The 15,565-nt window shown below is 38.7% G+C and overlaps 1 protein-coding gene across 1 annotated transcript in view; it reads right to left on the bottom strand.

The window, feature by feature from the left end:
* Window positions 1-15,565, bottom strand: part of SEL1L2 (SEL1L2 adaptor subunit of ERAD E3 ligase) — a 110,940-nt gene that overhangs the window by 57,042 nt on the left and 38,333 nt on the right. The window contains exons 3-4 of the mRNA XM_035005820.1: window positions 6,380-6,482; window positions 1,710-1,872 (exon numbers count right to left, since the gene is read on the bottom strand). Coding sequence (XP_034861711.1) covers window positions 1,710-1,872; window positions 6,380-6,429 — 213 coding nt within the window. The 5' untranslated portion in view covers window positions 6,430-6,482. The remainder of the gene's footprint in view (window positions 1-1,709; window positions 1,873-6,379; window positions 6,483-15,565) is intronic.

The following is a 15,565-nucleotide window of genomic DNA, read 5'->3' as shown; positions in this document are numbered from 1 at the left end:
ACAAAGCTCCAGGCATGGAATGAAGTGCCTTTACACATTATTTTAATCCCCACAATAATTCCATTTAATCATTCATCATTAATTGATTCAGCATTCAGTGCATATTTCTTGTCCCAGGCACTGTGCTAAATATTAGATACAACTGTGAACAAGATGGACACAGTATCCAGTGTTTTATATATGATAAAACCTAACCCTACAGATGAAAATTAGAGAGGTTGTCCCACCCATCAGAGGTCCTCCGGGCCAGCTTCTGTTTCAACTAAGTAAACAAAGAGACTCGCGAGGCTCCCTAGGCTCCAGGTGCCATCAGTCTATTCAGGTGGATACAGCACAGGAACTACAGTTTCCCAGGGCAGAGTTAGGTCTTCCTTCTGTGTGAGTTCTTGCTGCAGTTCTTGTGCAGTTCATACAGTCCTCCAGTGGCCATTGTCTTTGGTCCCTCAGATGATGCCTCAAGGAGGTGAGATCCACACTAGGTGGGTGCAGGAGCCCCAACCCCCCAAGTAACGGTTCCACACGTATAGTGTTCAGGGTTCTCATAAGAATCACTACCACCATCAGGTATTTTGTTCATTACAGTTTGCTCCAATGCAAAGGAAGTTTTCAATCATGAGTCATTTCAATCATACGCAATGCTACCTAGAAACACACTTAACGTTTTACTCCTATTAGATTATGAGGGAAACAGAACTAAAGAGTGTACCAAAGGATTCTCATATGGAAGGGGATAGGATTTTGTTAAGGAGGTATCCAACAAGCAAGTGGCAGAATGGATTTGAACTTAAATCTTTCTGACTCCAAAGTCTAGCTTCTACGCTTTCCTCCCAGAGATACCAAAAATGATCTTTGGGAGGAGAGGTTTCAGACAACTTTTACTTTCTTCTTCATACTTTCTGAATTCTCAGACATTTTTTTGTAATGAGCATGAACTTCTTTTGTAATCAGAAATAAATGTTTTTATTAAAAAGACTAACAACATGAAAACATGCTTTTGCTATAGCATTAAGTGAAAGTAGCAAGAAACAAATGATATATGCACTTGCATTGTGATTAGGATGATGTAAAAAGAGAGATGCATGAGGAAGAAGCTAAGCAAAAATATAAAGCAGTCCTAACAATAGTTGAGTCAGAATGGTTGGCTTGTGAAGGGCTTTATTTATCTATTTACTTACTTATTTATCTATTTATTTTTCTGTTTTCCAGATTTTCTATGAAATGCTTATGTTATACTTGGAATAAAATGAAATGCATTTAGTAAAATAGAAAAGGAAATATATTTAGTTTATAAAATGTTTGAAATGTTTGAAATGTAAAAACCAGGCAAACATTATGCGAGGTCATAGACTGACTTCTGTGTTTTGTTTTTTGTATAGGTGAATATATTTAAGTAAAATTTAATTATTTTAGGGGTTTAGACTTCTTAAATTATTTCTAAACACACCCATGGACATAAGATGGGAAGCTGAATTAGAGAGCAGTTCTGTTCCATTCCTGATAGTCACCCATATAACTTGAAGAATTTGCCCAGTGCTCTTGCTTGTGTCCCCTCCCTGACACCACTATTTCAGAGTGTTACTGTAACTTCCCTAGGTCTGGGTTCACGTGGCAGAGTGGGAATACTGTTGCTAAGCTCCTTTCACATGTTATTTGTCTACAGTTATTTTAGGATATAACTATGTAAGGCTTACTTTTCTTTCAAAACTCACATTTTGGGCTTTATATGATCCTTCTTTAGCCAGGGACTCATATAACTGGATAGCTGCTGTTATGTTTTGCATGCCAAAATTTCCAAATAGCAAAGCATCAGCCATTTTCTCCATAGCTTTCAAGTTTCCCATGTCAGCTGCCTTGGCAAAGAACACGTAGGCTCTGTTTCAAAAATATGAAGGTAGAGGTTTGATTATCAAAAATGTTTTTCTGCTCCCTCCTTCACACTACTTCTCTCTAACAAGTAGAGCAAGTTGTCATTGCTACTAATGACAGTTTAGCTGAAGTCCATCACATCTATAGATCAGTAGGGTTTTTTCCAGCCCTACATTATCTAAGACTATAATTTCAGATATATCTGACAAATAGTGAAGCTGCTGAAAAGGAGAAATATATAGGATACATCATGCTTCAAGCTTATTCACCAAGTGAAAAATTGAGTCACTTGTCCTAAAATAGTGAACTCTCCCATGGCCACCCACATCATATGAGTATTTGTTTACAAAATGAACTCTGAAATATATAACAATATAATCAAAAATAATCAAAACTGGAATGTCACATCTAGAAAGCTACTATCATGAAAACAACGGTCCCTTTGTATTCTGAAATAATTGTCTAAAACAGAACATATTCCTCAGCATGCAAAGTCAGACTGTGTCGAAAACCAATAACCAAATAAAACCCAAACCCTTAGGGCTCTAAAGTCTTGACTGCCTGGTTCAAAATCTGAGAGTTTTTGAGAGCTTCAGGCAAGTTATTTAACTTCTTTGTGCCTCTTTCATCTATGGAGTGGGGATACAATAGCACTTACTTCATGGGGTTGCTGGGAAGATTCAATGAGATAATCCATGTGAAGTGCTTGGCATAGTACCTGGTACATAGCAAGCACTCAATAAATTTAGCTATTATTATTATTATTAGGACTACTGTGTAAATTCTAAAGTTTTATAGCATGGTAATTGTTCTCCTGTAATTAGTGGGTAAACGGTGTGAAAATTCAGTGATTATAAATATAGATGCCATAGGATTGCCTTACATCACATTTTCTGAGTCCTGCTCAGAAATCACCTGGATCTGATCTTTGTAACAAGTAGTGATGGAGAGTCTTGCAAGGTCAAAACCTGTGTCAGACAGAGAGTACTTTTGGGATTTATTTTTACTTTTTATAACTTCCTTTTTGGTAGCGTAACAGAAAGCATTAACCTCTACTGGTGACCTTGACTCAAATACAAGAACAAATACACAAATCTACCATTGCTACTCAGAAGGATCAGGAGACTCAGCTTTATGTACCACCTATCTATGCTGATGCTAAAATAATTTGCTCTTGGTGGCTGGAGCAGAATAGAATGGGCTCGGACTGAATGTTATTACCATGTAGGCTTTAGGGTCCTGGATGGCAACACAGGGAATAGACTCCAGCGGGACAAAAGAAGCCAGGTGGTCAAGCAAGAAATTAACCATGGTCAGAGCAAGCTAATATTCTAGGGACCAGAAGGCAAATAAGACAGAAGGTCTAAAGGTCAATGAATGCAAATATCTGGCATTCAGAGATAGGCTTGACAACCAGACACAGACTCCCTGAAGTCATTCTGCCACATGATTTGCTGCTGCAACCACATAGCCTGCTGGGATTAGAAGGACACCCACATGGACCAGGGCAGAGAAATCCGAGATGGGCTGCAGGATCCAGCAGTATATCCATTCACTGATCCCAGGGGGCAACAAAAGGTCACAAAACCAATCCGTCTAGGTGTTTTTAATTCTAAGGGAGGGGTGGATACCTTGGTCCCCTGTCAAGAAAGTCCAAGGTGATATAAGGAATACTAGAAGCAGGACCCAGGGCTGAAGAAAGTTGTTGGGAAATTAGGTAGGATTAAGATCTGTGTTATAACCCCCAAGAGGGAAAAAGTAGGAGAAACTGGGCAACATTAGCAGATCCCCAAAAGAAAGTTCACTTAGATATCTGGATAACTTCTAAAGGACCTGGTACTGGATGCTAAGGTGGGTGCTGGGGAAGGAGGAGACTATTGGAATCTCTAGGATTCATCAGAAACTTGGTGTAGGGCAGCAGCTTATCTCCAAATCTTCTTTGCTGATGGGGAGTAATTCTTAATGACAGCTAACCCTGGTTGTCTCTGAGGCTTCTTGACTCCTGTAGACAAGTCTGTGTCTCCCTGACACATGCTTGCTTAACATCTGTACTTCTAACAGCACTGACTTGCTAAACAATTTATAGCTGAATGAGTGAATGAATGAATGGATGGATGAACGCATGAATTGGGTCAAGATGTCGATGTGGATGAGCCAAAAGGACTAGTAGCACCTCTGTCTTGTACAAGAAGTGGTGGAGCAAGGAGGACAGAGGATTGAGATGGGATTCTCTCCCATTGAATGGGAGAGAAATGATTCCTCTGTGGTCAGTAGGGTGTTCATTTTTCTTTCCCCTGGCCAGAATCTTTGAGATGGCTAGACTGGATGTAACTGGCTTAAGAGAAGAGCAGACCATCCTGCTATTTGGAGGAATTTCATTCAGCTTTCCCACAAATTCCTGAAATCTCTTGTTATGAGCAGATTTGGTTTCAGTTCTCTATTAACTCGGAAGGGTCAAGGGACTCAGCTTTATGCACCCTCTCATGTACCTATGCTGCTGCAAAAATAAGCTGCTCTTGGGGCACCTGGCTGACTCAGTTGGTGGAGCATGTGACTCTTGATCTCGGGGTTGTGAGTTCAAGCCCCATGTTGGGTGTAGAGATTACTTAAAAATAAAATCTTTTTTTTTTTTTTTTAAAGCTGTTTTTCTGGCACTCTTGGGAAAGGATAGGCTGGGCAAGAATATCCTGAGATTGAATGACACCTAGGTGTCATGAAGGCTCCTTCACTGCTGGATAATCTGCTTTCAGGGCTGGGTTTTCTCCCCATTCTTTAAGCCAAAGAAGAAAGTACCCATCCAGGTTAAGTGGATAGTTACTTGGGAGCTTCCAAGAGTGATTTTGTCCCATTGGACTGAATCTAGGGTTTCCTTGTATTTAACAGGGCATACCCAGTGAGCCCCTCATCTTGCATTCACCTGCTATTGATAGAGCTAATCTGAAACCTCAGCGACCAGCCCCTTTCCAGAATTCCATTGTTCTTTCATCTAGCTGGGCTGGGTTGAGAATTCTCTATTCTTACTCATCCACTCAGTGAGCTTCTGAGTGAGCATACTTCCCTATCAGGCTGGATTATATTTTGGGGGTCTGATTTAACCCCATCCGCATCATGACAGCCCCCAGAGATGCTCAGCATGAGACCCAGGTTTTGCAGGGGATGGTTTCCTCTGCTCTTATAAGGAGCTTCTAATTTAACTTCCCCTAGAGAGATGACCGACTCCTTTACTTCCTTCTTCTTGTCACTTTGGAAGAATTATAGAATATTTTTGAACTTCCATTTCCTCCTCTCTAATTTGGGGATAACAATTTATGAGTCACAATATCCACTGTGAGCAATGAATGCTATTCCACACAAAAATGCCCAGAAAAATAAGTAGCACAAAGAAGGAGCTTAATAAATGGAAGTTCTTCAGAGTTGAATGCCCCTTTATTCTCTATACTTGTATGCTCTTCTGGGAAGCTTTGAGCTTTAAGAAAGAATTCAGGTAATCTGCTGCTGCCCTGTCTAGGAATGGTTACCACAGCACTGGGATGCTTCCCCCAGAGTTGCTATGCCTAATCTGTGTGCAAACAAAAGACGTCTCTTTGTTGGAGATACAGAGCCTGTTCTTTTTATTATTGCTTCAAGACACACTTGTTTTCTTCTCTCCCATATCTTCTGCTTACCATTTAGAGGACTAGACATAAAGATAACAAATGCTTATCTTCTGTTTACTATGTGTTGGGCATTGTTCTAAGAGCCTAACTGTACTATCCAGAACACAAGCAGGTTAAGTAACTTGCCCAGGGATAACACAGCCAATGAATGGTAGAATTAGGATTTGACCTCAACGAGGTTTTAATGGAGACTTGAGGGGTGACCTCATGTTGTGTCCCTCTACTGGGGGGACAAGATATTTCTGCCTCCCCTTTAGACAAAGTAGACAAGTGAAAAGAGAAATGATGAACATGGAGTGAGACCATGTGGCCACAGCTTGATTACTTCCCAGCTGTGTATTTGTGATCACCTCACTTTAACATCCTTGAATCTCTGTTCCCAATTGTTTAAAGTGGGGAAATGAAGCTCTTCTTAACTCATAAGGCTGTTCTGGGAATAAAATGGAATCACATACATGAAAGTGCTTTGAAAACCATAAAGTGCTCTAGAAATGCTGAGTTAGGCAGAATAAAGCATTCTAAAACAACCACTCTAATGCAAATAACATCTTTTATTTCATTTGAAATACCTAATAAGCTCAAAACAATATTTTTGCCTGAATACTCAGATTAGTGCCTTAATTCTGCATTTCACTTAAAGTGCAGGGACCACAATTTCACATACAATTCTGTTTGTTTAGGCTGATAATTTTAGGATTCTTTAAACATCAATTGATCCTCTTAAAAACAAAAGCTTATGGGGAAATAAACTTATTTGTTATCCCAATAAGCTTTTAATGACAAACTAGATTTTGGATTGTTCTTTTTTCTCAGTCAGGAATTTAAGTTGGCTTAGGTAACTGTGGACAAAGACTTACTCTGCTTTTTGTTTTTGGCTTTTAGACTGCTGGAGAATCTTGATGCCCATCTTAAACAGCTGGTCTCCTTCATCTGTGAAATTTTTCTTTGCTTGCTTTCTTACTATATATGGACAAACAAGGAAAAATAACATTATTTTTATGTTTTATATTTTTTAAATAATGTGCTGCCTTATTAGTTTGGGTTTTGCTCATGAAGGGGTTCAGATGAGCCTCCCCAAAATGTGCCGCTTTGGCATGTGGATTATTTTGAGCTGAAGCTAATTAAGGCCAAAAAAGACTCAGGAAGAGCTTTTTACTGCCCCCTTAATTGCCTCTAAGAGTTTAGATAGAGAGCCTGGTCCAGGAAGAGAGTTATCACCAGAGATAACTATGAAGAGTATGGGCTAGGTATGGTAAGGTGAGGGGAGGTTGGCAGGGCATGTTTATTCAACTTCCTCTCTGCCCTATTGTCTCTGCATGGTATGACAATCATTTGTTTACCAAACATTTGCTCTTCCCATCTTCCTGTGAATTGTCTTCCTTCTCTTTGAAGCCCCAGACCCTTACCTCCTTCTTAGCTCAGGATGGCTTATAAACCTCAATTGCCCATGCATATGAAATTAAATTTGTTTTCCTCCTATTGATATGTCTTATGTCAATTTAATTAATAAACCAGCCAAAAGAACCTAGAAGGATAGAAGGAAAATGCTTCCTCCTTTACACTCTCCTTATTTTTTAACTTCTGCCTTTCAAGAAGATCACCTTGCTTTTAGTCAGAAGGTGGAAGCTACCTGCAAAGACTATCCTCTTCCTGTCTTCTGTGAAAGCGTCTGAGGGGGGTGGAGGAGATAGAAAGATGCTTCTGATGGTAGGAGGGAGAGAGATGCTCCCAGTCTGGGAAAGAGATGCAAGTTTCTGCAAATACAAAGCAGGAAGCAAGGCCTCCAGGGAAAGGGGCTGTTTGGTGTACCCTAAAGAAAGGATCTTAGACACCAAGATCTCATCTCTCAGACTCCCTTGTCTGATCATGGCCCATACACCTTAGAACTATAAGATTCCAAGAGAACATGAGGATGTGAGCAATGGGCATCTAGAAAAATAGTGTGCATCTAGGACTGGAGGAGAGAATCTCCCTGAAAATTTTGCTCTGCCCAAGTCTCCTTCCTCCTCCCTGACAGCCTTTCTAAGACCTTGGGAAAACACACAGAGAGAGTACCAATAACTTGCCTTTTGGGATGGGGACTCAGAATTAATTTGATAGGATTTAAAGAATGTAAAGAAATAGAATTTTGCCTGCTACAATAATGATATTTCTCAAACATTTATATAACACATCACAATTTTCAAACCACTGTCATCAGTTTACAGATGTGGAAAGCTATTTGGAGGGACAGTCAGCTTTACAGCCCCCACTCTATCCCCAGGGTGCACGTGCATGCCCCCACCCCAATACTCTTCCACATCACAGCACAATGCCTCTTGAAGTCCATTATGACACTCAGTGAAACCTCTGATTAGGTGAGCCATGCCTGAAACCATTTTAAAAGATGCATTTTGAGATTTGATGCCTCATTAACAAGACCACAAAAATCTTTAAGTGGTTCCTGTTTTTCTTCTTCCTGACAAACCATCAGAGTTGTTCAATTTCTTTTTAAATTAAAAAAATGTTTTTAATTTAAAAGTTAATTTGCAATTATTTTGAATGCTTCAAGTTATCCAATCAATTCAGTAACACCAGACACTTTTAGCATCTAATTTCTGCTTTGAGTTATATGCTATCTATAGTCATGATTAAAGAGGAAAAATAATGGGATTAACCTACTAATCTGTGTTTGGAATAGCAATTGCTCCTATTACCATGCTTTCAAAGAGCAAGAATACATTTTGAAAGGTTGCCTGTGCATGCATATACATATGAGAAATGATTTGCCACTACAGATTTCTACCCATGGCTTTTATTTGTAATTTGTAATTCTTTTTTTGGCTTCCCAAATGTACTGAAATACAAGTTTTCTTTACTATCAGAGGGCTCAACGATCAGATAAAGTTACCTTGACAACACTTTAATTTCCTTTTTACGTTTAACAATTTCCAAATTGGGGGAAAGCACAGTCAGGAAATGACTTGAGGAGACTATTCTGAGCCTGATGTAAAGGACCTTCCTGAATCTGGAATCCTCTGAACAGCCAACTAGTGGATGCCTGTTGTTCTGTCCTGATAAGGGCTCAAAGCTGACTTGAGAAGTGGTGGGGATGAGCCTCAGGAGTAAAAGAGGGCAGAGTAGGTACACCAGAGCACTATTTCATACAGCAGCAGATATGGGAAGTGCTTCAACTAGATGAATTTGTATTTCAGTATTTGTCAGAGACATAATTTATAGAGAGTTCTTGACATGTTATTACTTCTGCAGTCTTAATTATTATTTCATGACTATCTTGGATGCTGTTTCAGGCTGAATTGTGTCCCCCCTAAATTCATATGCTGAAGTCCTATCCCCTAGTATCTCAGAATGTAACTTTATTTGGAGAGAAGGTCTTTAGAGAGGTGATTAAGTTAAAATGAGGCCATTAGGGTGGGGTCCTAATCCAACATGATTAGTGTCCTTATAAGAAGGCAGAGAGACATCAGGGGCATGCAGGCACTAAGAAAAGGCTATGTAAGGACACACTGAGAAGGTGGCCATCCATAAGCCAAGGACAGAAGCCTCAGAATGAAACCAAATTTGCTGACACTTTGATCATGGACCTCCAGCCTCCATAACTGTGAGAAAATAAATTTCTACTGATTAAGCCACCTTGCCTGTGGTATTTTATTATAATATCCTTAGCAAAGTAATACAGATGGCAACTCTGGATCTCATGGAAAACAAGCTGCTCCTTCTCCCTGCAGGAAGGGATGCACCCAACTCAGCTTCCCATGAGATCAGTGGCTACCTTTTTAAAAACAGGAAGGACTGGAGCCCCTGGGTGGCTCAGTTGGTTAAGCGGCTGCCTTCGGCTCAGGTCATGATCCCAAGATCCTGGGATCGAGCCCCACATCGGGCTCCTTGCTCAGCAGGGAGCCTGCTTCTCCCCTGCCTGCCACTCCCCCTGCTTGTGCTTGCTCTCTTCTTTGTGTGTCAAATAAATAAAATCTTAAAAACAAAACAAAACAGGAAGGACTATAATTTCTCACGGTCCCCCAATGTCTCCAGGTGCTGGACATCTGACTTTCCTAGGGAGCTGGGTACCCAAGTAGCCCACCTCTGACAAGGTCACTTTCTCATGATTATACTCTAGGTAGGCAGTTCAGTAGATAGACCTTCCATGTGTCCAGCAATCCCGGGACCCAGCTCATCTCTCTGTGAGATGATGGGAGAACTGGGATTCTGTGCCTTCTCTCCTGACCCTCCTACTATAAATTTCTCTATCAAGTCTATTCCTTAATCCCTGTCACTTGTGGAATTCATGAAGAATCCTCTTGTTGATAATGAATAGAAGCAAAGCTGTGGAACAAAAAGGGCCCACTTGCTTGTTGCAGATATTAATGAAAAAGAAAAGAGCTGGAAACAACTTATTCTCTGTCATTCATATATTTACTTGTCCATTTAATCGGTATGAATTGAATACTTACCATGTGTTAGACACAAGGCTAGATGTTGTGTTTCCAAAGATGATGGAGACGCTGTCTCAGCCTGGCAGTGGAGACAGACATGTTTACCAAAAATTACAATGCCATGTGGTAGGTACTCTGTAATAAGGCACTGTGGGAGTACAGGAGTCTTCTTGTAAGCAATAGAAATGTAATCTGATTGACTTAAGCAAAGGGAACTTACTGGGAGGCTGTTGAAAGCTCATTAAATCAATGGGGTCGGTCCGGAATCAAAGCTCTCTGGAAACTGGGAGGCTGTTGAAAGCTCAGAAAATCAATGGGGTCGGTCAGGAATCAAAGCTCTCCAGAAGCAGAGACAGATGCTGCTACAGGGATGGATTGAAATCCAATCATTTTAGGATCTTCCCCTCTTTGCTCCAGACTCCATGATGATTCTGATGGGTCTAATTAGGGAAGACAAGGCTTCTCATTACATTCCCATAAGAATGTATTCACTGGGGAACACTTAATTCCTCAAAAGGAAATTGGGATGGTGAGAAAAGTAAAATGGATGATGGACAGCCGCCAAACAGCAAATGCCCACTTAAGCACCCTACTCTCGCTAAGGGAAATAAAGAAATCTTCACAGATGAATGGACACTTTAGAGAGTTCTTGAAAGGTAGATAGGAGTTTGTCAGGCCAAGAAGACGAAACTGGCATTCCATTTGGAGGAAACAATCTACACAAATGAATCATGGGTATGAAACAATAAGAGGGGCTGGTGTGAGGACTTGAGGGTCATGTTTGGCCATGTGGTCCAGGCTGGCTGTGTGAGTAAGTGATACTGAGGAGAGTGGACAGAGGGGTGAAAAGGGAGTGGGGGAAGGGAACTTGAGGTCATCGTGAAGGTGAAGGCAAGTTTGATAGGAGAAAGAGAAGGAGAAGTGGCAGGAAGGTGGCTTTGATCAGACAATTATTTTTGAGTTTGAAATTATATTGATGAAATAGCTCTGCATGTGGCTGGTAAATGACTGATGAGAAACAGACACAAAGATTATTGGAATTGAGGAGGTCTAGCAATTAAGACAAAGTCTTCCATATGGATATTTAGCCTCTGCAGGGTACTGGTGGCCTCTAGCCATTAACTGATTGATGTGAGGGTAACAGCCTAACCCCTTGCCTATGGGAAGGGAGAAATCCTCTAGTGCAATTCACTCTTTTTTAAAAAATATTTTATTTATTTATTTCAGAGAGAGAGAGAGCAGGAGCAGGGGAGAGGGGCAGAGGGAGAGGGAGAAGCAGACTCCCTGCTGGACAGGGAGCCCGATATGTGGGGCTCCATATCAGGACCCTGAGATCATGACCTGAGCCGAAGGCAGACACTTAACCCACTGAGCCACCCAGGTGCCCGTAATTCACTCTTAAAGCCCTAAACTTCTCCTGAGACCCTATCTTTGCCCAACTCCTTCCTTTGCCCTTCCTGCATTCCTCACTCTCTTCTATGTTTCACCACAAATCATAAACAAATACCATTTAAATCATCTAAAATAACAAAAGGAAAAAGAACAATAGATTCATGATTTTGAATCTCAAATTATAGTTACCTCAAAAATGACATAAAGGATCATTGAGAGTTAAAGGAATTAAAAATTAAGCTAGGAGATGAATGTCTTTTAGTCTGACTAAAAATCAGGTGCTTTCAACATTAAAATGATAGAAAGAGATAAAAATGGGAAGTTCTTTCCCTTGCAGAAAATCTTGCCTACACAGACACTGTATCTTTCTTACTTAATTTCAATTGAATTTGATATAAACCAACTTCAGCATCTGATTTTCTGAATAATGCATCAGAAGAGCTCTTCACATTTGCCCTTATTGTGTGCCAGGAAGATACAATAAGAGATAAGGAGGGAGAATCATGATCCATTACTAAAAATAACATTCCATCTAAAAAAGCATGACTCAGCAAAGAGTTTAGTCAAATAAAGATGTGATCAACTCAAATGCACTTGGATAAGAGCATAGAGGTTTACAATAATCAAGTTTATTCACAGTGTCCCCAGATCATTGTTGTCAAACATAAATACCTCTATTGGTCGTGCTAGGAAATAGTAGACAAATTGTGTTATAAGTAGAAAAAAATTATCTCCTCAAATATACTAAGCAAAACTTGAAATAACAAGGATTCTGACTTTCAAAGGCTAATTCACTGCCTAAAACTTTTAATTTAGCAGAAAGAAATATGGTTTATAAAACAAGTGAAGCATCAAAACCAATAATTATGGTGTTAAAATAAAAGCTAACATGTATAAACCACTTAGGTACCGGGCAGTTTTTTTTTTTTTTTTTTTTTTTTTACTGATGGTAAGAGCAAGGGGATATTATCATTCTTGTTTTACAGATGAAATGATATAGGCACAAAGAGGTTAAGTAACCTGCCCAAGGTCATATAGTTGGTACCTGGTAGGCAAGGATTCAAATGTAGGCAGTCTTGCTCATACTGCTTCTCAGAGTTACACAAAATGCAGAATTATGTGAGAAACACGAAGTTACTATCAATTACTGAAAAATTTGAAAAAACAGGTCCAAAATACATTAAAAATTCATTGTAATTTAAGTATTTTAAACAATGGGTTGTTTATAGTTACATTTCTTTTATCAGACATTATTGAGAAATGTCTTCCATATAAATCATTTTTTCCCACTAGATGAGTCATACCCCTTTTTGACTGTTTTATGATGGAAATCTGTCTGAAAAGTATACAATATATTCTTCCACCTTCCCCAGCAGAAGATAATGAGCATGATTTAACCTGGTCTTGATGATTCAGAGCATCATTATGCACACCTGATCATACCCACTCCAGTTGGTTTGGACATGATTACTTAAGGAGACAGTGCTTGTGGGAGACCTTGGATAATGGGAAGTCCTTCAGTAATGAGTGGGAGCAAAAGGGACAAGAAAAAGATGGTGACATGCTGTATTCAAGACCCTCTGGGGGATGAGGGTGCCTGCAGTCTGGGTAGATAATTAGCTGCACTTGCTAATTTTCATCACCTTTCATTACTGTTTCCCAAAGAGTACATTAGATAATTTTAAGTGGTCACACACAAACTTTAAAATTTTGACAGTTAATATACTTAATAATTCATCTATACATTCTACTTGTCACAAGTGATACTACTTTTCATTTTTTCTCTAAAAAATTAACCATGAAATATTTCAAACATATAAAGAAATCCAGAAAACACACCTCACCATAACCCTCCTACTTCACACAATTTAACAGATGGTAACATTTTGCCTTGTTTGTTTTAGGTATCTCTCTAAGGAAACAGAATGGTACAGACACACTCAAAGCTCCTTCCAACATCCTTTCCCCTTGTTCCCTCTTCAGAGGTATCTATTATCCTGAAATTGCTATGTAGCTCTTTTACTACATATATGTATCCAGTATTATTTCTATGTTTTATATAAATAGCATCATACTATATATTCTTTTGCAACTTGCTTTTTCACTTTTTAAGATATATCTGGATATAAGTAGGCTTCATTCAATCATTTTATATATTTATAGACCAGTTTATCTATTCATTCATCCATTATTTATCCTACTCATTCCACAGATATTAGCCTTTTCCATTTCAGTGTTACCAAAACCAATTCTGCAATGAAAATCCCTGCACACATTTTCTAATACAGATGTGTGAGAATTTCTGTAGGATATATTTCTAAAAGTACATGTGCTGAGTGTAGCGTATCAAAATCTTAAATCTTAGTAGATATTACTATATTTCTTTTTTTTTTAAGATTTTATTTATTTGACAGAGGGAGACACAGAGAGAGAGGGAACACAAGCAGGGGGAGTGGGAGAGGGAGAAGCAGGTTTTCGGCGGAGCAGGGAGCCCGATGCGGGGCTCAATCCCAGGACCCTGGGATCATGACCTGAGCTGAAGGCAGACACTTAATGACTGAGCCACCCAAGCGCCCCAGTATATTTCTTTTTTTTTTTTTTTAAGATTTTTATTTATTTATTTGATAGAGAGAGACATAGCGAGAGAGGGAACACAAGCAGGGGGAGTGGGAGAGGGAGAAGCAGGCTTCCCACCGAGCAGGGACCCTGATGAGGGCCTCCATCCCAGGACTCTGGGATCATGACCTGAGTCAAAGGCAGACGCTTAAGGACTGAGCCACCCAGGCGCCCCTATATTTCTCTTCCAAGAAGTTGTCTCAAACATATACTCCCAACAGTAATGTATAAGATTCTCATTTCCTTAAATTCTGGGTCATTCATGGGGTTATCTAACCTTTAAGTTTCGCCAGTCTGTTGTGAAATGATAAATCTTTGTTATCAAACTTGCATTTCTGCAATTACTAGTTAAATATATTTATTGGTCTTTGTTTTTTTCCTCTGCTAAGAATTGTCTATTTGTATCCTTTGTTCAGTTTTCTACTTGATTTTCCTGTTGATTTGTAGGTGTTCTCTATACAACCAAATACTAATTCTTTGTTGACTCTATTTGTTACAATATCTTCTTTTAGTCTGTGGGGCTTTTTTTTTTTCACTTTATAATTAAAAATACCTATTAAAATTTTATGAATTTATGAAAAGTTTATGAATTTTGTCATCATGGTTTTACTTTTGTCTTTTCTAAGAATTCTTTTTATGCCAATATCATAACATTTTTTTTCTAAAATTATTAAAGTCTTGATGTTCACATTTAGATCTTTTATCCACCCAGAAGCATGAGCTGAGAATGGGATCTGATCTTAATCTTCTTCCAAATGAGAATCAGTTGCCTGCATACAATCTGTTTGTTCTTTCCCAGTTGATTTGTAATGCCACCCCTGTCATATACCAAATTCCCCTGTATATATGGGACTGATTCTAGACTCTTGTCTTTTTTTAATCCATATGTCAATATCATATTGTTTATACAAATACCATTTTATAGTAAGAATCTACTGGGGCAAGTTCCACTTCTCATTCTAAGTCAGAAGTATCTTGGCTATCTTTAGACTTGTTTTCATATATACTTTTAAAATTAGTTTGTCAATGTTTACGAAAATCCCTTTGGGAAATTTTTAACTAATTTGGCAAGAAGTGATATCTTAGAACTTCGAGTCTTCCCATTCATAAACACAATAACTCTTTAGTTATACAGGTGTTTTTTATATTATTCAATAAAGTTTTATGCTTTTCCTCTTCTTAAACATCTTATAGATCTTTTGCTAGATTTATTCTTAGGTATCTTTTAGTGTTTATTGCTATTTTAAATAATATTTTAGTAATTTCATTTTCAGTTGTTTTTTGGTATCATATACAGAAAGGCTATTGATTTTTATATACTAATTTTTTAATTCAGCAACTTTGCCAAACTCTATTAATTCTCCTGGTTTAATAGATTTTCCTGAATTTTTCAACATAGAGACATCGTATCATTCTGGTGAATTATTCCTTTGAACACTATATGATGAAATTTTCTCCCTATTTGTGCCTTTACCTTGAAGTCTATATATTGTCTGAAATTAATATCAGATTTCTTTTTAGTATTGCCTATGATGGAATTCCCATTCACTAACTTTCATGTTTTAAGTATACCTCTTGCAAACAGCATATATTTATGACATT

This window comes from Mirounga leonina, unplaced genomic scaffold (genome assembly GCF_011800145.1).
Source record: "Mirounga leonina isolate KUSES-001 unplaced genomic scaffold, KU_Mleo_1.0 Mir_150, whole genome shotgun sequence".
Taxonomy (NCBI): Eukaryota; Metazoa; Chordata; class Mammalia; order Carnivora; family Phocidae; genus Mirounga; species Mirounga leonina.
This window is presented reverse-complemented; position numbering and strand designations above follow the sequence as displayed.